Source organism: Lutjanus erythropterus, chromosome 17 (assembly GCF_056507025.1).
Source record: "Lutjanus erythropterus isolate fLutEry1 chromosome 17, fLutEry1.hap2, whole genome shotgun sequence".
NCBI lineage: Eukaryota > Metazoa > Chordata > Actinopteri > Lutjaniformes > Lutjanidae > Lutjanus > Lutjanus erythropterus.
This window is the reverse complement of record NC_139333.1, coordinates 20224332-20248566: the sequence shown is the minus strand read 5'-3', so window position 1 is coordinate 20248566 and position 24235 is coordinate 20224332. Positions and strand designations below refer to the sequence as shown.

At 37.3% G+C, this 24235-nt stretch overlaps 1 protein-coding gene across 2 annotated transcripts; it reads right to left on the bottom strand.

The window, feature by feature from the left end:
• Positions 1-1437: 1437 nt before the first annotated feature.
• LOC146312137 (cadherin-related family member 1a) lies at positions 1438-19389 on the bottom strand. Of its 2 annotated transcripts, none has more exons than XM_084741261.1 (17): positions 18798-19388; positions 17901-17996; positions 17394-17539; positions 17251-17301; positions 16610-16699; positions 16399-16485; positions 15086-15202; positions 13214-13357; positions 13039-13117; positions 12857-12957; positions 11769-11972; positions 11213-11365; positions 10503-10667; positions 8962-9029; positions 6838-7066; positions 5558-5812; positions 1438-3178 (listed from the first exon to the last, which is right to left on the bottom strand). In XM_084741261.1, the coding sequence occupies exons 1-17, from the start codon at positions 18856-18858 to the stop codon at positions 2633-2635; spliced, it is 2592 nt and encodes an 863-aa protein (XP_084597387.1). In that variant the 5' UTR covers positions 18859-19388; the 3' UTR covers positions 1438-2632. The 2 variants fall into 2 exon arrangements, with proteins under 2 accessions (XP_084597387.1, XP_084597388.1); XM_084741262.1 differs by having other exon boundaries at positions 3037-4094; positions 18798-19389.
• Positions 19390-24235: the final 4846 nt, after the last annotated feature.

The window sequence follows — 24235 nt, the reverse complement described above, 5'->3', positions numbered from 1 at the left end:
AAAGACGAATGCTGAGACATACTCTGATTTTTTAGCACAATCACTCAGAGGATTTGTTACATAAGCGGTGTTTTCCCGTGCATTTATGCATACACTCGTAAGCAGATTAAAGTGATTTTCTATCTGAATCCTAGTCAGCAGGACATGATATTTCCATTTAATGACAGCTCTGAGCTCACTGTCTGTACATCAGATGTGCAGCCAAAAAGAGGGTATGTGTACATTTTCAATTTGATTTTTTTCACTCTAATTAAAAATATTCACATCCTTTTTATTTAGTAAAATGTACATAACACTTGAGCAGGTGTTTAAATATAATGAAAATAATTATAGTGTTACATAAATTATGTTAATCAGTTCACACCCACAGCGGAAATACTGCATCCATTATTTTTGTATAATTTGAGATTGGTTTTAACAGATAAATGAAAAGGTGTCAAGTATAATGATTTTTTTTCCCTACATGATGTCGTATTTTGAGCAGTGGTAAAAGAAGTACTCAGAACTTTTGCTTTAATAAATACACCAATACCACAATCTAAAAATATTCCATTACAAGTAAAAGCCAAGCAATTATAATCCTACATAAGTAATAGCACAAAAGTATTCTCTGCAAAATTTACTTAAAGTATCAAAAGTAAAAGTACTCATTCTACAGAAATTCTGTACCCTTCTACTTCATTATTATATATTACAGGAAATAGACCATGAATACTGATGCATTAATGTTTTGGGGCATTTTAATTTTGTAGCTGATTGAGGTGGAACAGTTGTGCGTTATGCTTGCGACAAAACTAAAATAACAGTTTAATGTACTATACGTCAAACCAAATTCAAAATAACAGACCTTTGTTCAATATCAAAACTAAAAGGTGAAAGGTGTCCTGGTAGCTCAGTTGGAAGAGCGTTCACCCTATTTGCTGAGGCTGTGAGTCCTCTGCAGTTTGACTCCTGCCTACAGCTCTTTGTTGCTAAATGAAAACAAATTTAGTCTTGCTTGCAAGCGGTGGAAAGCCAATTATTCAATTTATTCTCTGTGTCCTCATGTCACACAACTGTCTGCTGTGTGTTAGCCTTCGAGTTTTTATGTCAAAAAGCCCCTCTTGGGTGGGTTCTGGAGAAAAATAAATCATGGTTTGGGTTAAAATAGCAAGATTTCTGCCATTCTGAAGGCTAACATGTCTCGTATGTGCATGTCATTTGAGCTCAAACTTTTCTCCGACACACTTCAAGTAAAGCACAAGTATCTCTAAAGTGTAGGAGCATAAGTAAATCTACTTAATTACTTTCCACCACGTAGCACATTTCAGTGTTTGCATCCATGGAACACAAAAAATGTTTAAGATTACAATGAAATCACATTTTAAAAAGTTACATTTAAAAAAGAAACTGAAATTAACTCATCTAACTTCTTGACAAACTGAAACTCAGACCAAATTATTTTCAAATATTTATTCAAAATCAAGACAGTACAAAGACGGTACAAATATCTTACTTTGAAGGACCAGGCAAGTGTAATTACATGTATAGTTAACATATATAGTTTATCTCAACTTATTTAAGATAGTTGTAAGTTAAGATACAGTCAGATGCAAGATATGTATCACAGCAATTAAATGACTCAAATTTTATTTGCCTACATTTGAAGGCATTGACCAGTAACATGGAAACAGTGCGTGGACTCTACAGACTCTATAGGATATCTACAAAAGAAATGTCCAAGCAGGTTATATACATAACAATCTATGCTTGAAAATCTTAAGCATATGACTAATTTGCACCAACAATGTCAGTGGTGTTAAATGGTTTTATTTGTCTTTTATGTTTATTTACTGCTGCAAGATACAACTGTCATATCTTGTCATATATGTATACTCAAAATAATGAAAATAATACAATACTGTACATTTATGATAGACCCATGGTATTTATATAAAAGCATTTTTTCTATAATAACACACTCAAATAAATAAAAGCATTTCTGTCAGCTCGTGTTACTGTGAAAACCTACAGTGGCACATTGTAATCATACAAAAGAGCAACTTCTCAGCTGTGAAGCGGCTGATGTAACACAGTAAAAATATTAACACGCAGGTCATTTAGCACTTTTTAAGAAGCAGTGTTGTTTTTCATGACCGTGTCGTTCACCTGCATGCTCCAGTGAGCAAGAAGAAACGATTTTTAGTAGGATTTAATAGGTGAAATCCTGATTTTGTGTTGAAAACATCACAGGGTCATGAACATTACACTTTTCAGGAAGTTATGCAACTTATGTATACACAGTAAGTCTTAGTAATCCTCTCCCTGGACAATTTACAGTGGTGTTCTTACTGTTAAGATGATTTAATCTTCCTCAAGATGGCAGTGTGGTGATTTATCTTCGACTGCACCAGAGGCTCAAGCTCTCTTCTCTCTTTGCCTAAGACAGGTCGGCCGAGGATTCAGTGGAGCCCAAAATCACGTCTTAACACATAAATATCTGTAAACTTTCCTGTTATACCCCTCATACTCATGAATAATCTAAAGGCAGGCCCTCCCTACCAGATCGTCACATGACTCTCAGGTGACAACTCTTGTTTAGTCGTCAAAGAATGGACCGGGGAAGCTCAGACAAGACATTTGTGTGACAGAGTTAATAATAACCTTGGTTGCTCTCAATGATTTTCTGCTCCAGCTTTTGTTTAAGCTCTGACACCAAAGCAGAGCTGACATTTCCCTCTTTACGACGACTAGATTTCGCTTTCTTGGAGCCTTTGGAGGCCAGCGCACCAGATATTGTTGGGACTGCTCGAGGCCTTTCGCTGGGCCGTGTGTTGGATGGCGGTGGAGGAGGCAGAGAGGGAGCACTGGGGGGTGGAGGCTTGGGCCGGAGGCCGCTGGTGCCCCGTTGCAGATTGCTCTCCGGGTCACCAATGAGGAACTTATCTCCAGGGTCGTTGAATTTGATAACAGGCATCCTGAAGGTCCAGGGCTGCTGCTGGTCCCTGGGTCGCTTCTTAATGATGCGACGTGCTGGCATGATCCTGTTGGACTTTGAGTTGCGCATGTACATAGCCGTAGAGATCAAGACTGTCACCCCTACCAACACGCTAATGATAACTGTGACCATACCTAGAGCTTTCATAGGATTGTCCCTACTTTTCATTAAAAAGGCCGCCATAGGCCCCTTGAGAGGAGTCTGTAAAAGAGCACAAATAAAATAGTTTAAATCAAGTCCAAGGGACTGAATCCAAGCGTTAACGCAGCATTCGTTTAAAGCATGCAAGCATGAGAGATGGATGCAAAGCACTGACAGAGGAGGCCCAAACAACACGTCTACCAACAATGTGACGCTCACACGCTCACACTCAGTCATCCGTCTTCCTCTGTTCTACAGCACAGGACTGCTGATGCAAAGCTAAGAACTACGCACAACACTAGTTGTCGGGAATGCGTCTGGCAGTGCGGTGCATTAGGATTTCTCTTTGGCATGTGACTGATGAGGGCTGAACAAGAACGATGACGGTTCATGAGACCGAAAATGGAGTGAAGTGCATGTTTGTGTGAGAAAAAATAGAGATTAAGTGAGCAAATCCAGGTTTAAATCCAAAGTAAAAGGCTCCATCTTAGTCACTTTGACAGCCAAATAGTCTGAGTCATGCTCCAGAAATGAAAGCATTTTAGATGATCAAACATGGGGCTTTGGTGATGTAAAAATTTAAACTACATTATTAGAAAAATATTGTATTTAGATTTTTTTTTTCCAATCGACAAATAAAACAAATGAATAAAAAAGGAAAATACAAAAAACATTTTATTTTATTCTTATATTATTCATTCAAATGTGCTCCAGGACTCCTTTACAGACAGTTAACCAGTAAAAAAATAGATATCTTTTTACCATTGTCCAATATTTCTCACTTGATTCTGCGGACCACTTTAATATAGTTACTCTCAGGGTTGATTCGGGACTTTTTCACAGAGTTGCAGTACAGGATTGTGGATATGCAGATTGTTAGTAAAATGAGGGAACTGACAATGCTGAAAAAAATTCCAAAAACGGTCAGCGGACGCTTGCTGAGGCCCATGAAGTATGAAACAATTCGACCTTTGATCTGAAATGCACGAATCACAACACAGAAACAAACACCAAAAACACGGCGTCATCTCATCATGAAGAGTGAAAGTATGAAGACACGGTGAAGACATCGAGCATCAGAAAGTATGGTTTCATGAAAATGACTGAAAACTTTAAAGGATGATGCTGCTGTTATTTTATATCTTCATATTTAGTGAAGGGACAAAAACCAGTAAGAATTTATACTGATACCAAGTATCCGTGCAGCCATATGGTTTATTTTTCTGTGCCATAGGACACATAAAAAACCAAACCATTCAATAAGCATGGCCACTTTAACTTAGAAAAAAAAAAAAACAGTGACTGCATTTTCAATCTTTGCAGAGTAGCTGTGATTTGGCAGTTCAGTCAGAGAAGCTGAGATGAAACTACTGAGAGAAACTTAAAACTTTTAAGGAACACATATAAAGGAAAATAATGCGGCATCTTTTAAAAGAGGTTTGTATTTTGTTACTAACCGCTTTTTCAGTGGTTAATAAATTATTTTCTAATGTTAGATCAGTTAAGTCATTATGACTGTTGACCATGACTTATTACTAAAGAAATGACTACGATATGGAAATAAAGTCGTCTTAGTTAAGTGGTTACTTGAAGAATATGTATCAGTATGTCCAAATAAATAACATTGATTCACAGCAATTTAAAGTTACTTGTGGGCTCAGTGTCAGGCCCATTGTTGTTTCTTTTTTATATAAATTACATAATCAAAGAATCACATTATTTGCAGATGACATAATTATATTCTGTACAGTGTAAAAGGTTACAATTTATAAACCCTTATGTGGTTTTAAAGTTCCACTAATAATAATAATTATTATTATTTTTAATGAATCAAACAACAAAGTGCAATGGAAAAATATGGCTCACTGTAACAAATCCACTGCAGAGAATGAAGCTTTTTAAGCTCTATCAGCTGACTGGTCAGGTATTTAGTGCTTCCCACTGCATTAGGAAGTTGTTTCTCATCAAAATAGCTTTGATAAACCTAATGTAAGACAAAGATATATAAAGTTAGCAACTGTCTAGTTAAGAGAGAGAAACAACTAACAGCTTAAGAGCCAGAATTGGAGTTGGTGGAGACCCAAACAGAACCATAAAAACTAAACAAATAGCCCCAAGATCAGTTAACACAGTTTTAATAGTTTAAATGTTTAATGCAATGAAGGCATAACTATCTCAGGCTGTGAAACAGATGTCATTTGTTAGGAGGATAAAATGTCATTGGTTTGGTCTCTTCATGAAACTTGTTGATAATAATAAAAGCATAAAAATTAGCAGCATTATCCTTCAAAGAAGATAAATGAAAAGTGACTGTGTAGTATGACAACAATGCCTATAATCATACGATAAACTGCTTTAATCTAAAGCTTGTGCTTGTCTAAAGCTCAGGCTTGGAACAGGAAGCGCTGCAGGCATGCTGCGAATCAGAGCAGGTCTTACCGCCTCTGTGATGTCGATATTAACCACGGCTGTCGTGCTGAAGGACGGAGAGCCTCTGTCCCTGGCTTGGACCACCAGAGACCACTTGCAGTCCTTCTGCTTGGTGATGTTCTGCACGATCTCCATGGACTTGATGTACGGCTTCAGTTTGATCTCCCCAGTGTCGGCGTTGATATCAAACGCGTTGTCGGGATCGGCCGTCATGATGGAGTATTCAATGACGTTGTTTGGAGATTCTGCGTCGTCGTCCACTGCCTGTGAAGAGTTGTAAAATAACATAAAATGGTCGCATATTTCTATTAGTTCAAAAACTTTTATACTGGACTACCAACTTTAAGTCAGATTAGTCAATCGAAATGCCAATATTTGCTTTGTAAATCACAAAATATTCCCACAAAATTCTGGCCATGGAGATTATTTACAATGAATGACAGCTAAAAATCCATTACAATCCATTGAATTCAAGAGAATCTGTACTAAAACACTTTCATATTTCACACTGCAATTATGACAGATTATACTGCAGAATACACTGATTATTATTTGAAGATATAAAGTTATGAAAAGCACCAACATTTTAAAAATATTAAGATCACAAATACATAATTGGTAATTAGGTCTGTTATGACATGTTTATGACAGGTCGTCTTAGCTTAATGTTAAGTTTTAATAACAACAACATTGTTGTCTTGGTTAATTTCAAGTTGTCATAATTAGTACACTGTTGTCTTGGGTAATGTCAAGTTGTTATTAACAGAGACATCTCAAACAATGTCAACATTAACAAAAACAAAAACATAATAACTGAATGCCACTTAATGACAACAGTCATAAGCATTCATAAAGACTCTTTCATGTTCATGATAAAGGTCATATCATGGTTGTGAAGGCGTTGTATCAGTCTTATGCACACCCCTTCAAATACAGTGTTACCACTGTACTTTTTGTAGCTGTTCTAAATACTGTATTGATTGGGGACTATTTTCAGCTGTGGATTAATATTCGTAATGGAAGAACATGTCTTCCACAACAGTGGAGCTTTATGGCACAGAGGAACAACACTTGTTAATAGGATCAATTCATTGTTGGTTAGTTTTTAGTATTTTTTAATATTAATGTACCAGTTTTGTTATATATGATATGGAACTCTAATCATGTTGGATATGGCAGTCCTGGAGTCCATACAATATTCTCTTAATGTCACAAACAGTTAGTGTTTTTGTCTGTTGATTTAAAAGTAGATTTTCAGTAGAATGAGAAAATGCTTTGAGATGGAATACCTCTACTTTGACAGGTATGCCAATAATCATCGTCTTCTCCTGAAATTTTTCATCGAATTCCGGTGAGTGGTCGTTCATGTCGAGGACGGTGACAAAAGCTTCAGCCAAGCTGTACTTCCCCTCCGAATCTTCGGCCTTGATGTAGAAGTTATATTTAGACCTGACCTCTGCGTCCAGGCTGGTCCAGGGCTGCGTGAAGATGAGGCCTGACGTCGGGTGGATGGCAAACCTGCAGGTTCAGAACAGTTCAGACGGCGTGTGAGTCATAAGCACAGCTGTCCATTCTGTGTCTACAAAGCAGGTGTTTTTAATCCTGACGTCCTCATTCACAGCAAAAGTGCTACTTACATCACATCCTGTGAAATGTCTACATGACTCACATTAATATACATCACTATAAAAAGCAGATTTCCATCCTTTGTTGCAGGGAATATGTGATAAAAATATAATGCGGTTAATCACTTAGTGATGTCACAACATGCAGAAAGACATATGTTAAGATTATACCATTTGTCTCAGAAATCAAAGATTTATCAAAGATAAGTGAACAAGTCCTGGTTGGTCTAAGATGTTGTATTTTATAGAATGTTAACGGCCTCAGCATTTCATTTTTTTGACATTCTTCATTCTATTTATTTTATTTTAACTGGTACAAATTTTTTTTGTGATACTGTTACACTTCACACTATTTTTCTTTTTCTGATAATAACAACTTAACAGAACTGAAAAAGTTAATATAGGCCAAGGAATAACTGCTTAACTTTTGGCTCGGCTCTAGATTAAATAGTGTCAACATGTAGCTGTCTTTTTGTTTTTTGTTTGTTTTCCGCTCTTTATTTTTTTTGTTTGTATGTAGGACAGGTGGACAATAAAAAAAAAAAAAAAAAAAACAGTTGAGTGGTCAGAACGATTTTATTGTTGAAGGACAAAAGATGGGAGTTATATTTAATATTTCATCAAGATTGTGAATATGTGTTTTATTAATGTGGAACGTATATATATATTATATATACTGAGAAATCAAAATAAAATATTGTTTAAAAAAAAAAACGTAGTGTTTTGATTCACAGCTCCTGGTGTAGAGCAAAAAACAAAACAGTTTATTTGTGATTGTATGCAATTTTCCTTTTTTTGGTAAATCCTTCTAGAAATAGCCGGGTCATAACTCTGCTAGACAAATTATCCAGTGTCAACTAAATTCATCACCACCATCCACCAATTTAACACAATTATATATTACTGTGCATTTTATTGTGGCTCTGGATACACAAAGTTTAAATCTAAACATTTTCTTAAAGATCTTTTGTGGAGAATTTTGTCTTTCCAGTGGTTTTATGAAAAACAGACACTGTGGCAAAAAGCAATGCATGCTAATAAACCCCCCGCTGTGTGACAGACTGCAGCAATTTTCCCCAACATTGTGTCATTTTTCAACAAAAAAAAACACATTTTCCATCAGAATAACTTCAAAGACAATATGATTAACAAGTATTTTACACATAAGAAATACATTTAAAGGATTCTACAGCATCTGACATAGGTTTGTGCCTTCTGAGTGCTTTCTAGTTCAACATCGGGCTTACTGCCATTTTATTTAGCCGTCTTTTCTGTCTCGTTTTCCACTGTGAAATTTCACAAGTTTCCTTGAAACTGATAACTTTCGCACAATTAACTCAGGTCGCTGCCTGAAGATGTGCATAAATTCTCACTTTTCCTTCACTGCATGCTGCCTTGCTTTTCAAAGCTGCCGTTTCTGTGGCTCCAGCTGTCACATTGCATGTTAATTGGCTCTCCCTATGCGAGACGGGCCAGGCTGTCTATTTTTAACCCTCGAATCCAATTAGGAGATTAGCCAGCATCTTGCAGCCATTTTAGAGCGAGCTGTTTGTGCTGCAGAGGGGCCAATCAAACTGGTTTCCTGCTTGCCGCTTCCATCAAAGAGACATAAGATGAATCAAGAGTGGTGTCCTGCTGGTTGAGTTTACCAAACACCCTGAGCAGTGCTGAGTCATATTCACATAAAAATGACTTTTCGGTACATGTAATGCGTTTTGTGGGAGCGTAAGAGTTAAGATCTCATCAGACCAAACCGAAACTGGCAGGAACGATAGGTTTTTGACTTACAAATCTGATCCTGATCCATAAATCGTGTATTTGACTTCACCCCAAGGCCCTGAATCTGGATCATTTGCCTGGAGGAAAAAACAGGACAGAGATTAGAAGATCAGGATTTATAGCACATAATATAATAAAGTGTGAAAAATGTACAGTTTCAGATCATTTTAATTCAATATAGTGACACTGGGGAAAACTCAGTCAAGGTGACTGAAGGTGGTCCATTGAGATGTTTTTACTGGAGGATAACCAGCCGGGGTCTTAAGCTCATGTAGAGTGGGTGGGGCGGCTATAAGTCTCTTCCTGTGGTTAGTGGGGATGGAGGTGTAGGTCAGTATGATTAACCTTGGGACAAAATTAAGCTGTATACTCCACACTGCAGAGCCCGGACATGCTGCCTGGCTGCAGGATACACGCTTAAGAATAAAGGTACTAACTAGAACCATATATGGCTCTTTGACTTGTCCCCATAGGAGACATATTCATAAAGGTTCCACCTGAAACCCTTTCAAAAGGGGTTCTACCTAGAAGTCAACATAAAGGGTTACACCTACAACCATCTGTGAAAAGGTCCAACCAGAAACCCATATGAGGTGTTCTTCTTTCCAGATACCTTTTATCCAACCAAGGTTTTCTACCGAGAACCCTTTTATATCCCAAAGGTTTCATCTAGAACCCAACAAGGGGGTTCTACCAAGAGCTTGTTTGCTTAACAAAGAGGGAACTAAACCAGGGGTTTCTTCTGAGAACTCTTTTATATCCCAAAGGTTCTATCTGGAATCAACCCGAGACCCTCTATTATGAACCCTTTCATTTAGAACCTACCTCAGGGGGTCTACGGGGAACACTTTTACATCTCAATGGTTTAAACTAGAGCACACTTAAGGGGTCCTGCTGAGACCCCGTTTATATCTCAAAGGTTCCATTGGAATGCACACAGGAGGTTCTACCAAGATAAATTTTACATACCAGAGATTTCATCGAGAACCCCTGAGAATCATTTTACATTACAAAGTTTTTATGTAGAACCCAACCAGGGGTTTCTAATAAATGGATTAAGAAGGTGCTTCATGTTCCAGATACATACTACATTAAAAAAGACCATTTGAATCATGGGTTTCGTTTGAATATTTGAGGGTGAGGATCTTCCAACACCCATGAACTCTTTCTGCCAAAAAAGCAGTTTTGCATGTTCTTCAGAAGCAAAGGGGTCTGGGTAGAACCTATAGAACTATTTTGAAACCCCCGTTTCTATGAGTGTATAATGGAAAGGAAGAAACAAATGTGCCGATATTTCTATTAATAAAAGCTGCGTCTGAGGTACAACAAAGAGCATATGCCAGGATGTCACATGGAGACACGGATTTCATCATCAGGACCAACAGAAACAAAGGCAGGGATCACTGAGCTTTTTTTATCTGGCGACAACCTGCTTTTATCTAATCAACTGCACCTCAACTGCACAGAGCAATATGCATTTATTGGAGGATTGATGGATTATATAATCACTTTGGTGGGGTTATAGCAGAATTTAATCTTGACTGACTCACTGTAACAGTCACAACACTGGTGCCTCCAGGGGAGTTCTCAGGGACCCTGGCGATGTAATACTCGGACGTGAATTTGGGGATGTTGTCGTTGGTGTCCAGCAGGTTGATCACGATGTCAGCCGTGGCGCTGAACCTCTCCGGAGTGTCGATCTCCACCGCCAGTAGCTGCAGAGAGAGAGACGCATGTGAAAGTGTAATTAACTGAATGCTTAAACGTTCAGTCGATTAACTGATTAGTTTATTGACAGATGAAAAGAAGAATGTATAACTGCACTAGCAGCTCCGCGAGGCTGTAATGCTCATTGTAAACCACAGTATCAGATTTAAAAATGTGTTTTTAGCCTTAAAAAATCACCAACTGATCATAAAGTGCTGACTCACAAATGACAGACTGCTAATGGAGCTAAAGAAAAAATCAGCCCAGAATCAGTAGGAATTATCCTCCACAAATGTCATGACAGTCCTTTCAATAGTGGTTGAGATATTTCGGCCTCAAACAAGTGGCCAATCATGGCCAATCATTTGCTGGTTCCTGCATCTCAAATATAAGAATTTGTTACTTTGAACTTTTATATCATTGTGAATGGAACATCTATGGGTTTGGGGCCGTTGGTCAGAGAAAAATCAATTTGACATTGCCACTGAAGATAATACTTCGTTGTAGCTCTCAGTGACACACACTGATAATTTAGTGTTATATTATGTCTAACCTTAAAAGAAAGGGTCGGTCCCTTTTCGTAGTCGATGCCAGATGTGTCTTCCACAATGATGGTCACCTGTGCTTCATTGAGCACCGTCTGGGGAACCACTCGCAGCACTCGACTCGGCCCCACGAGTCTCAGCTTAAATTTAGCATTTGCACCCTGCACAGGAAAAGAATCATCAGAATGCAGAAACTACGAATCAGTAAATTAAATAATGCAAACAAAGAACACTGACGGTTTATCAGACTCATCAACAAACCTGGATGATTTTTTTTAAAAAAGGGAAAAAATATGTCAGAAAATGTTACATGGGTCACTGAGGCAGGATGGAGAGAATAAACATGACATAACAATGAGGCACATTTTATTTTGAATTAATGAACAGATTTCGTGAACATTTTAAACGGTGTTGCATAACTGCACATACTTTGAGGCGGGGTGACAGATATTTATGCAACAATGTACCCACAGAGGTATTAGTGTATCTGTCAGCACCAATAAACCCCGAGGGAGGAATGAAATGATGCAGAAACGTCACTGAGACTCTGGGGGATAAATCTACCTGATCTGAGTCATTGACGGTGATCTTAAAGCCTCGGAGGATCTCCCCCGCGGGAGGATGCTCGTACATGGTGACCTCAAACTTGCTCTGTGGTCCGTTCTCTCCATAAAATGTCGGAGGGTGGTTGTTGAGATCCACCACCCGCACCGTCACCGTGGTAACGTCATACTCCGCCAGCTGATCGTTTGGTCCTATCTCAGATGCCTGAGATAAAAAAACACATTCATCAACATATTCAGTAATTACAGAGGGTTAAAATGATAAGAGATGAGTGTAATTCCTAATTAATAACTGAGAGAAGAAGACAAAAAAAAAAAAAACAGTCAGTAACAGTTTCTATGAAGGCAATTCCATTTGCATCGTAATGTATTTATAAGGATTTATAAAACTCTTAATAAATGTTTATAATCATCCATGACAAAGGTGTCTCAAGTATTATAAGTGGTGAACATAATTCATAAGCTCGGCATTCATACTGCTTTATAACTGCATATAAAGACATGCATCATAGTGGATATAAATGCTAAGTTTCTGAAAGGGAAAAATGCCTTAATACACTATAGCATGACTTTGTGAGTAATGTGACAGCACTATATAAGGTTATAACCATTGTATCATATTATTACCTGACTATGAGCAGTTTGGTCATAATTTTTCTTACACTGTACATACAGCCAGCAAATACTGCTCATAAATCCTTATAATTGCAGTATCATTTGCAAATTGCTAATAACATTACACAGTGCTGTCACTCTACTTGAAGCTCACAAAGTCATGCTATAACATGTTATTGATGTTTATAATACATTATTTCATTATCCTCTATAATAAGTTAGAGCAGTTCTCTATGTGTCTTTATAACTGGCTAAAGTTATATTATGGTAGTTATAATGTGCTGTGACTCCAAACACTTCAAACACTGCTGTCACTTTGACATGGAGTTATGAAGCATTATGAATGCCAAACTTATTATACATTATGTCGACCACTTATAGTCCTTTATAAACCTTGTTATGTATTATATTATCGCAAATGCATTAGAATGGCTTATGTATGTGTTTATAATGCATTATAGACAAAAAGATTACCTTGACTTTAATTTCATATAATTCATTTTTCAGCAGTGATGGATATGTTGTCAGGGTGATGCATCCACTGGTGCTGTTTATGTCAAAAACACCGTCACTACCTGAAAGGTGATAATAAAAGAAATGGTGATAAACAACCTGAAAAGAGTAAACAGAATAGAATTTATTTCTATTGTTCTCACCATTCATAATGGAATAATGCATTGGGTTAGGATTGCCTTGATCTCCATCTTTAGCGTACACAGTGAATATTTCAGAACCCTGGAGGGAAAAAAAATGAATGAATCTTATTTATATTGTCTGCATGTAAGAGTTGATCACCTTCACTGGTGTGTAAAGAACAAGAGGAGGACTTACAGGAACTGAGACTTCGTAGACGTAGCCAAAGTAAGGGGTTCCTATGAAGGATGGGGGCATATCCTGGGCATCAATTACATTGACTGTTATGGTGGCAGTGGAGGTCAACACCTGGTGCCTGCCCTTATACTTTCCACCTCCATCCTGAGAAAGCAAGTAGTGAGGCAGAAGGCAGAGTTATACATACGTTTATAGTCTTTTTATCTAAAGTAACCAGATGTCTAGCTCGATATGGTTTCTGTTAACTAGCTAAATAAGCATTACAAAATAAAACAAAATCAAATCAAATTAAATATAAGCACCAAATGCAGCAAATGGTGCATGGTTTAATAAGATTATACGAGCCTTATTGGCTAGATGTGTGTTTAAATGCAGGATGTAAACCTTTAATCCACAAGTGGCATGTCAAATTCTGTATAATTGGGAACAGTTGAATCAGTAATTTCATTTGCATGGCTATGATAATTACATAATCATGCTTTAGTGTGAGCAAAAGATGCAGACACCTGTTGTTCCTGTGTGGACAAAATGCTGCAGTGTATTTTGTCATTTTAGTAAGTTAAACTGATGCACCAAAAATCTTAGAAATTCATCTATTTTATCATACATGTAACTCCTTAGTATCTGATATGTTATTTACCCAGCATCATTCAGCTTTTGAGACGCTGCATTTGCTGTGTGTTATTCCACAGACACACAGAGGTGAGGCGTGAAAAATAAACAAGCCCTCTCCGTCATGCTATTTCTCACAGCGGAAAGATTACACTTCAGATTACTCATACTCTGAGCAACACTTTCAACACTTTCAACACACAAGCTTCATCTGCTTCACATACAGAGTGTTGGTGTCATGACTGACATTTTCATGACCTCTGGCCACCAAGAGACGGGTTCCTGTGCTGCATTGTCTTTCTGCTATGTTTTTTTTCCCCCTGCTTAGATTTGATGACTGTCTCTGATTTAGGTCTCGCTCTAACAAACTGCAATTAATCACAAACATACATGACTTCCAGTGTTGGGGAGTAGTGAACTGCACATAATTAAACTACAGATGAAGCTGTTTTGCTACATTTTGCAGTAGCTTGCTAGTAGTTTCATGTAGTTAAATTATTTTATCTTATTTGATTTTGTTGTTTTTTGGCAATTTCTTGTGGTGTTAACTACTGAAACTACTGCAGAAACAACAGAAACAATGCTGGAACATAATGGAAAGTATTTTTTTTTAATTATTATTATTATTTTACCATTGTTTCTGGAGTGTAATTTAACCTCCTTTGACCAGCCCCATCCCATTTTTAACAAGAGAGTCTGTTCTTAGACCTAAAAAGATAGGCCCATTGTTTGGACCAGCATTCAAGCTTATTGTTTTAAAAGATGAAAACTAAACTGTTTACTTATTAAGATTTGTAAGTAAAAGGAGTGATACGAAACACCCATTTTTTGGTGGTCAAACGGTCTAAAAAAGAGTGAGATAAATATTCTGACATTTACTGTTTCAGTTGTAGTCAAACAATACAAAATGCAACAGCAACAACAAAAAAACATTCCTTGCAATTTTGTCTTAGAAAAGAGCAGATATGATTGTTTTGTTCAGACAGGTTTTGGTCTTAGGTGTGTTCCAAGAAGGCTTTAAGTAAAAACTCAATTGAGAGGCAATTTTTCAGTTTGTTCATTTTTTAAAAAGTCTAAAAAACATAAGTACTTTTTCTTCGTACCTTTGCTTTCAAAGGAGTTTCCCAAACACTGATGACTTCAATGTTAAAAACTACAAGAACGCAACACTGGTAGTCTGAAACTTTTAACAATGTGAATGTGTGTTCGGGGCACCTGAGAAGACAAACCGAAGGGCAAAGAGCGACAACGACCTCTCACCTTTGCAACCACTGTCACAAAGTGCGTGGGTGTGGTCTCGTAGTCCAAGGTCTCACCAGGTTTAACCCGAAGGATCCCACTGTGCCCGTCGATGGTAAACTTGGCAAACGGTGAGGTCTGATGGTGAAGAAAGCCACACAGTTAGCAGTGTTTAGGTTAATAATAAATTATTTATTTTTACTTGAATCCACAATGAAGCTAATTTCAAAGATATCACTCTCACATCAAACTTGACATTTTTCCACACACCTCCATCAAGATAGTTTTTGTCTCTCAGTTGACACATGGACAGTAACAACTACTGTGCTGTCAGCTGTTGGCCCGGACCAAACCTAAGCCCCTATTAAGCCCTCAGTGCCTTGCTCAAATGTAATTGAAATTTAATCCACTAAAGTAACACCATTTCCAGACTGCTCTCTGGTATGAGATTAATCTTTCCCTCAACAAACTGTCCCATCACTCGAATGCCCTTTACCTCCCTCCACATGGCAGCACAGCTCTCATGATGTCAGCTCGACCTCTGGTCTTACCCCTGAGTGTCAGGGCCACGCCAAGCCAGTTAACAAAATCACCACATTGATAATAACTGCATGGTCATAATGATAAAAATAATCATTTTTTTAATGGATTAAAAAGAGGAAATGGCACCAAACAATAGAGCAGCATGAATAGAAGTAAATGTGAAACAGAAAACATAAAAAAAATAGTGAGAAAGTGTAATTAGAAATGCCTGCTCATGCTTTCAAATAAGGTTAAGGGAGCTGAGAGGATAAACTTGTTGGCACACCTCAGGGTGTTTTCTAAGATGTAGGAGTAAAGAAGTCCAATGCTGAGCTGAGCTATTAACAGCTCTACTGTATAAGTGATTAGTAAAATCAATGCAAGTGGAGGCCATGTGCAAGGAGACTAAAATAGCTTCAACTATTGCTTAGCCTAGGTTGCTTTAGGCCACTTCTAAGGGCATGTGTTAGTGTAAAGATGTGGCTGTCACATTTTGAGAAGAGATTTTTCCACCTGATGTAAGTAAAGACAGAGCAAGACAAAATAAAAGCATGACTTATTTTACGAAATGTTTGGGTCTGAATGGAAATTTGAATGAGGGCTTAAAATTTAACACGAAGCCTCCAATATATTCCTGAAATTTATTGGTACACTTGAGTAAACAAAACAGAAAATACCTGGGCAGCTTCATTTTAATTCATTTGCAAAACGGTATTTCATTTAGCACTCAGTTTTACCAAGAAAGAACTTTAGAGATTTCAGGGTCACAGTGGTGCATCATCTGCATAAAAACAAAGCTGTAGTAGTTTTACCTGCAGATAATAAGAGACGCTGCCTCCTGAGCCCATATCTTTATCTGTTGCTTGGACTCTGTAGATGCTGCTTCCTGGAGCGGTATCCTGGTGAAGAGACGAGAGGTTTTATAACCCTAAAATTTACTTATTTCACAATTATTTGCATGACTCAGTCATCAGATTCATACGTTTTATTATGCAGCAGGCCTATTTATTTGATATACTGTACCTCTGGAATATCAATGATGAACGGCAGGTTTTGAAACTCAGGTGGTTCGTCATTGGCATCAGTGACAAACACTCGCACGGTCTCAACAACCTGAAAGCAGCCGCGCAAACATTCTCAATACACCTCTCAGATACACCAACTGCAATTTATTTCAAGGTTGTATCCTTTCTCAGAATAAATAATTAACTGAAAATGGTCAGAACAGGATAATTTCTAAAGATTTCAAGCACAGACAAGGCAAGCAAAGTAAGTTATATTCTGTCAGTGCACTTATTTTTATATCACATATAAATTTTCACAGATCTGTTTGCTTTCTCTTGTTTCTTTCTTTAAACTATTTTTTGTTTTATTTCAGAATTGTTAGAGTCACAATTTAAAAAATATATTGTAATTTGTTTTTGCAATATTGTCACTTGTGTCTCTGTTTTTATGACGTGTCTAGGGACAAGGGATGTAAATTAGCATTCTTGCCAAAATCCTGCATGTTTATATCTTGTATTTATATACTGATGTTCATTAATGCATGCTTTCCCTATCAAATAAACAAATAAAGTGAATAATGGTTTGATTGATGTTAATAATGCAGGGAATTGATGACAGTTTAGTAACAAAAACATATCACATAAACTGTAAAAACTTACTTTATTGCGACCATCCGTTATGCTCACGACCACTGAGATTTCACCTTGTTTCTTCAAAGAAAAGGCAAACGTCACTTTTAGCCACATTGGTGACAAATTTACAGCAGGTTGCTTCAAAACAAGAGTCTCATTAGCAGGCTCACCTCTCTGTCGAGCTCCTGAATTAGAGTCACGTTTCCTGACTTGGGGTCCACCCTGAAATATTCTTTGGAGCCCTTTTCAAAAGTCAGATCATATCGTACCGGATCTCCCTCCGGATCGGTGCCATTCAGAATGTACACCTGCGTTCCTGTGTGGCAAAAATAACAAGGAACCAATCATGTCCAACTGTCACATGCATCCTTGTTCGGTGAAATCATGCAGGGAAGGTGCGAATATTATTTTTAACAGCTTCTTATTCAGTGTGAATGGCAAGTTTTATAACCAGGTCAGACTAGTCACCACCCATATTGTTTGCTTCCCGTAAGTCTTGATGTACGTCACAATCCAAAAGGTATTACAGTGATTAGCTGGAGCCTCGCTGCTGGTGATGATTTCATTGTTACACCTCCGCATGTTGAATAAACACCTTTAAACCACACTAAACATCATCTCAGGCTGAAATTAAAAAAAATCTGTGAGTGTTAAAGTCATCATCAGATTGCACTTACCGACTGGTGTGTCCTCAGAGATGCTGAACAAGGCCATGTTCCCATTTGTACCACTGGGTCCATTATCATAAAAATATGGAGCATAGTCTGATTGCCCTTTATGGGGAAAGAAGAAAATATGCTCCAAATTACTTGAGCAGAGGAGAAATGATCAAATTATTAATATAGGTAGTATAGCTGCAACGATTAATCAGTTGCTTGAGTAATTGTAACCTATTAAATTAATCAGCAACTATTTTGATAATCGATTAATCAGTCATTAAAAAACAGTGAAAATTCTCTAACTCCAGCTTCTTAAATGTGAATATTTTTTATGTCTTACTCCTCTATGACAGTAAACTGAATATTGTTGGGTTGTGGACAAAACAAGACATTTAAAGATGTCATCTTGCGCTTTGGGAAACACTGAAATTGATATTTTTCACCATTTTCTGACATTTTACAGACTGAACAACTCATCGATTAATTGAGACAATAATAAACAATGAAATTAATTGTGGTTGCAGCCCTACAAGGTACTATAAACCTGAACAAATGTTACATAAAACATAGACAGAACTATATTTTGTTCTATTTCTAATGGAAATACTTTGTAATTAAGTGATAACTGTTGCACTCACTTGCTACAAAGGGCAGGAACCGAAGGCAGGGAGGAGGAGGAGGAGGATTGAGATGAACTGTGAATATATTTGGATTTAAATTTCCACTACCACAACACAAACACAACCACACACAGTCAACTATGTAGTAAGTACAGGCAGCATGAACAGTCTACGCTAAGATGGTCATGCCCTCAGTGTGTTAGAGGATTAACCAGATAAGAGCAAGGCAAGAAGTCTTAACCACTCACAAAGAACCAAAAAAAAAAAACCAGAATTAAATAAAACAGATTCTTACCCAAGGTGAAGTGAAGCAGGAGGAGCAACAATAAAGCATGTGTTTTCTTTTCTTTCTTCATCCTGGTGGGGAGGTAAGGCTTGGCTGGCTCATGTGGAAGGCTTGGTGTGGAGGGAAAGCGAGCAGCAGAGTGTCGTGCCCTTCTGGAGGCGTCTCAGCAGCTCAGGAGGAAGAAGAGGCTGGGACAGATTCTCAGGCACTAATCCAGTGACGCATCCCTTCCCTCCGCAGACATCTTCTTCTTCTACCACAGTGCGCTCGCTCCGATTTCTCCTGAAAAACTACACGAGGGAAGAGAGATCAGGTTTCACACAATATGGTGCGATCATCACACCTGTGCACACATGTGACAGTGTACACATGAGGCACTGCATCCATTACTGTTGTTAAATCATAGACTCTGTGACATAACTTCTGAATTATGAAATCAAAGATGCTCCAAGCATCATGTAAAATTTACTTATACACTGATAAGATAAGATAAGATAAGATAAGATGCACATTTATTAAGTTCCTGTTGGGGAAGTTTGATTTGACACAGCAGCACAAAAAGTAGCAGCACAAGAGGAAATTATAAGAATCCAAAATAAGTAAGACAAAAAAAAAGGAATACAGTAACTGGGGATGTGCAATGTGCTTATAAATGTGCAATGTGCAAATGTTATACATAAAGTTTATATACATGTCAACTATTCAATGAAATACAGACAGTGAGCCTCTAACAAACATCTTCAAATGTCAAACAAACATGTATTTATCATGTACTACACATTTGTTTATCCTTGTTTTCTTGTATGGACACATGGCACATTTGGCTCCTCTCACTGCTCTTTTAAAGGGTTTCAACAAACTCATTAGTCACATGTGTCGAGTCCCACTGGCCTAAGCTTCCAATGGCTGCTCTCCTTGGCAGCCCACTGACCAACACGAGCCTCAGCTGCACTTGTGGATCTGTGATGCACTTAAAGCCAAGAGGCTTTCTTTGGCCTTTGCAGTTTACTTTCCCTGCTTAGATAAACCTAGTGAACTCTCACTCACTGTGTCTCAAGACACAAAACAAGGCTTTTAAAAATAGTCAGAAGTGTTTGATTTTTACATTTTTACAAGCTGCAAGCCTACTTTACATTTTTAGTTCAGCTTATGTCACGTGAAATAAAACTGTTTGCCACTAAGCACCGTCTAAAACTGTAAGAAATCCTCCTGGTATGAATCACTTGCAGCTTAGACGGGTCAAAACCAAACTGCTGTTCTCAAACTAGATACAGCCCAAAAATAAAACGCTGATTCAATTAAAAAAAGGAAAAAAAAAAGTGTGACACTCTCTAATGGCCAAAGTGGAAAAACTGAGTAAGATGTTTTGATCTTGAAACCCTGCCTGTATCTGATGACAGTCAAGAGCCTGAAACGTCACATGTTTTATTTTTGAACACAATTTCCACTTTGGCCCTTGGAGAGTTTTTTTTTTTTTTTTTTTTTTTGCACGTTTCAGCAAGGTACGTGCGTCGAGGTGTATTGACTTACTCACTTAGAGGTGCAGACTTGTACACTTCCTGTATTCACAGGTATAAAAATAGCATCTGATGTGCAGTGACACACTCATACATCTTACTGTTTGGCAACCAATGATAAATCCGCTCTGTTCACGAAAATAAACACAGAATCCGTGGTTTGCTTTATGTTTATAGAGGACTAATAGTGCAGACATGAGAATTAGTGTTACTGAATATTTGAGGCTTAAGACAGAAAAAAATATAGTATGTAAATATAAAAACATTCAATGTAAAAGTCAAAGTAAAAGTACAGAAGTATTATCAAAAAGTACCTATGTAGTATAAGCTTCTGATTCATTGACACTTACAATATGTTAATTATGTGATTAGTCAAGACGGAGCAAATTTGAGCTACTTTTATACTATTGTTTGCTTTGATTTATGAAAATAAATCATATTAAGGTTTTCAATAGAAATTCTATCAACTTACTAAACTCTCAGTTACCATTAAGAAATATTTACGTAAAATACAAGAACCTCACTGCTGAAGGTTGAGCAGGTATAAGATTACCATGTTCACCATCGTAGTTAGTATGTAAACTGCAAGCCCGATGTGTGCATTAGTTAATGAGAAGAGACAGCAGGATGAAGACGGGCAACTTTCTTAAGCAGCTTTACAAGATTTTTAAAAGTGTTTTAAAGTTGTTGAAGAAAATATTTAAACTTGCAAATATGTAAACAGTTAACTGTGTAAACATTCTAACTATGTTTTTAGTTAATTATCTCTAATATATTAATTAAAGCTATAAAATGTATCATATCTGCAATAAAATGTCTAAAAATCTATAATTTCCTTGGTAACTGCTAAAAGTAAGGTGAATAAAACTTAAAAAGCATGCTAACTTTTTTATAATTAGCGCTAAATACAGAGCACAACTGAGGCTGATGGGAATATCAGTGGTTTGCAAATATTTTGTCAGAAACCAAATTTTAGTCAGATGAAAATCTTGACCTGATGATGGCACTAGAGTCGAGGTAAGGGGCTCACCAAAGGTAAGCCTGTTACAATCGATCCTGTCTGGAACATGAATGTGTGAACCAGATTTTACAAGAATCCATTCAACAGTTGTCAAAACAAAAACAACACCACAAACCTCCTCAGTACAGCGGTGCGTTGAACTAAATGCTACCGTCAACGTGCTAACATGCTTATTTTTAGACAGTATAATGTTGTCTTTACGATCTTCATTACACGAAACACCACCTGTGATAACTTTGTGGATTAACACACTTATTTGAACCCAAATCATTAAAATTTTCAACATCACAACCCACTACCTTTTGTGCCTCAACATAACAAAGTAAGTTAGTTTTTGTGCCTAGTTGTTCTGTAGTGGTCACGTCCTGTAGTACTGTGTACCTGCAGACCTACATGCTAACATTTACTGATTACCACTCAACACAAAATATAGCTGTAGTTGAAAGCACCATTAGTTTTGTCATCTGGTATTTTGTCATAACCAAAGGTGCTGGATCAATGCAACTTTTGACCTGATGATGACGCTTGATGAAGCCTCAGTTTCAAGGCAAAATATTTCCCTAAAAAACACAAATGTCAACCTCATGGTGGTACTAGTCATTAGACCGTCAGTCACTGTTTGGAACAACATGACTGCCTGTCCAAAGTTTTGTGCAAATCCATTTAATAATCGCTGAGATATTTCAGTCTGGATCAAAGTGGTGGACTGACCAGCAGATGATAGGCTATCCCTAGAGCCATGCTGCTAACATGGCTAAAAATCTATTTAAAGATGAACTGAAAAACTACAGTAAAAACTGATATGAAAACAACTTAAGTCTCTGTGTGATTATCCAAGAAAAAGAGCTTGTGAGGTCAGAGTTCGTAAAACATATTTTGGGTTAAAGTGCTGAAGCTATCATGACCATAACACAACATGCACTGACATATTGTCCTCTGAACTTGCTCTCTCTCTCTCTCACACACACACACACACACACACACACACATACACACACACACAGACGTCAAGCCTTCGTTAAGCAGTAAAAACCCTGGACCCTCACCAAATATTGGTCATCAATCTGAAAATGACTGACAGAGAGCAACTTTTATCCCCGGTAATGCTAGATCTCCACATGCTGAAGCTTTCCCCAATCTCATCCATTATTGCCCTCTTTATCCCTCCCATCTGCAGGGTTTTTCGATACGCAGTATATATGAATCATATGTGTCCCGAACGTGAACATGATCTGAGAGATTGAAACACTGCCTGGCTGGCAGCTGTGTGCTCCACGTGTACGTGCTTTAATGAAGCACCTGCATATTTACAGATGTTAGCATCTGTTGCAAGTGCCCTGGTTTGGAGGTTTAATTTTAGAGCAGCAGCCAGATGGTGGACAAGAGGATTACTACGCTAAGCCTTTGTCATCTGCTGCTACACACTGACTGTTTATAGGCAAATACAAGGTGGACCCCCGCTGGTCCCTCAGAGTCTGAGAGTCAGAGCTCCTCAGAGTGTGAATGACACTAAGTTTTGGCTGATTTAGTAGCAGGAGTGAAGGGTTGTGGATAAAACTTCAAAACAAATTTCCTCGCACCGCTCAAAGTTAATCTTAGCTGCTGCTCAAGTTGTTTGAGTGTTGGTAGGTTTTTTTTTTTGCAGATTACTGAACTTAGTTGTAATGGAAAGTCCTGCCAATATTTTTCTTATAACAAGGACCTAAAACTCAATTATTATAATTCAAACAATGATTCAAACTAACTGGACCACAGGGCCATAATATGATTTATTTCTATGTATATGAATTATTCTCTTATTATAGATCCCAGAAGTATGCATTTTATCTAATTATGACAGCAGATATGCATCTTGTCATTTCTGTTAATTAATTATATACAATTATTTTGGTACAATAAGACTATCCTTATAAATTATTTATAAATACTTTATCATTAGGTTATTAATTAGATTGTAAACACTTTATAAATCATACATGAACAATTATGAATAAGTTACAGAATAAATTTCATCACTATTCTGCACTATCCTGCTTTTTACTAATTAAACTTCCAAATGAGTTACTAACATTTCTGACTGGTAAAAGGGAGCCTCGTTGTAAAGTGTAAAAAGGTGCATGCTGAAAATTTCAAGGTAAACGGTGTTGCCACAGCCTCAGTGTACGAATCTGGTGATTTGTCAAATGTAACCTTTTGACTCTTAGGATATGCTGACGGTGGTTAAATACTTGTAAGTTTTTAACAAATATCCAATGAGTCTGGCAGGTTTAAATTCTGCTGCTGGAGAAAACAAAGAAAGCTAATTAAGAAATTAGAGTTGAGGCTTGACAGCACAGATTAATGTGGGCTCACTATCTGGCAAGCAACAGGTCACTGTTGCCCTTTTTATCTGGAGTGTTGTAACAGCTTATCAATTTATAGTGTTTACAACCTAATTAATGACCCGATTATACAACATTTATAGATAATTTACAAAGTAGGCTCCTCTGTAAAAGGATGATAACTTATTAGACCACAAGACAATAATATGATTTATTGCCATATATATTCCTACAGCTTTTTAAGAGTAAAATTCAGACACTTTCAAATCATTTTAAATTAAAAATTTTAGGCTCTTAAAGCCTTTATCACATCTAAATTGTTTGTATGAATGCAGTTGGGAAAAATAGTTTGCAGAATTCATTTACACCCACAGCAGTCAATGCACATTGTGACTTTATCAGCTGTTCATATTAACTTTGCAAGTTTCGATCATGATTATTTAATGCTTGCTAATTTCCAGAGTAAGGGATTAAAAAGAGGACTTATCTAGCTATGATATGACAAACATGACAACGGGATTGTTTCATTTCAGCTAGTGGTTAACATGAGTGATTTTTCCAAATGAAACACCAGATAATATTGAAAAT

What these genes read in the sequence shown, in the direction of transcription:
- LOC146312137 (XM_084741261.1), bottom strand. Translation starts at nt 18,858, where the DNA reads ATGAAGAAAGAAAAGAAAACACATGCTTTATTGTTGCTCCTCCTGCTT. An exon ending in TTGTGACAGTGGTTGCAAAG is followed by an intron (nt 13,358 to 15,085) that starts GTGAGAGGTCGT and finishes TTGCTTTCTCAG; the next exon opens with GATGGAGGTGGAAAGTATAA. An exon ending in CCAGTGTTGTGACTGTTACA is followed by an intron (nt 9,030 to 10,502) that starts GTGAGTCAGTCA and finishes TTTTTCCTCCAG; the next exon opens with GCAAATGATCCAGATTCAGG.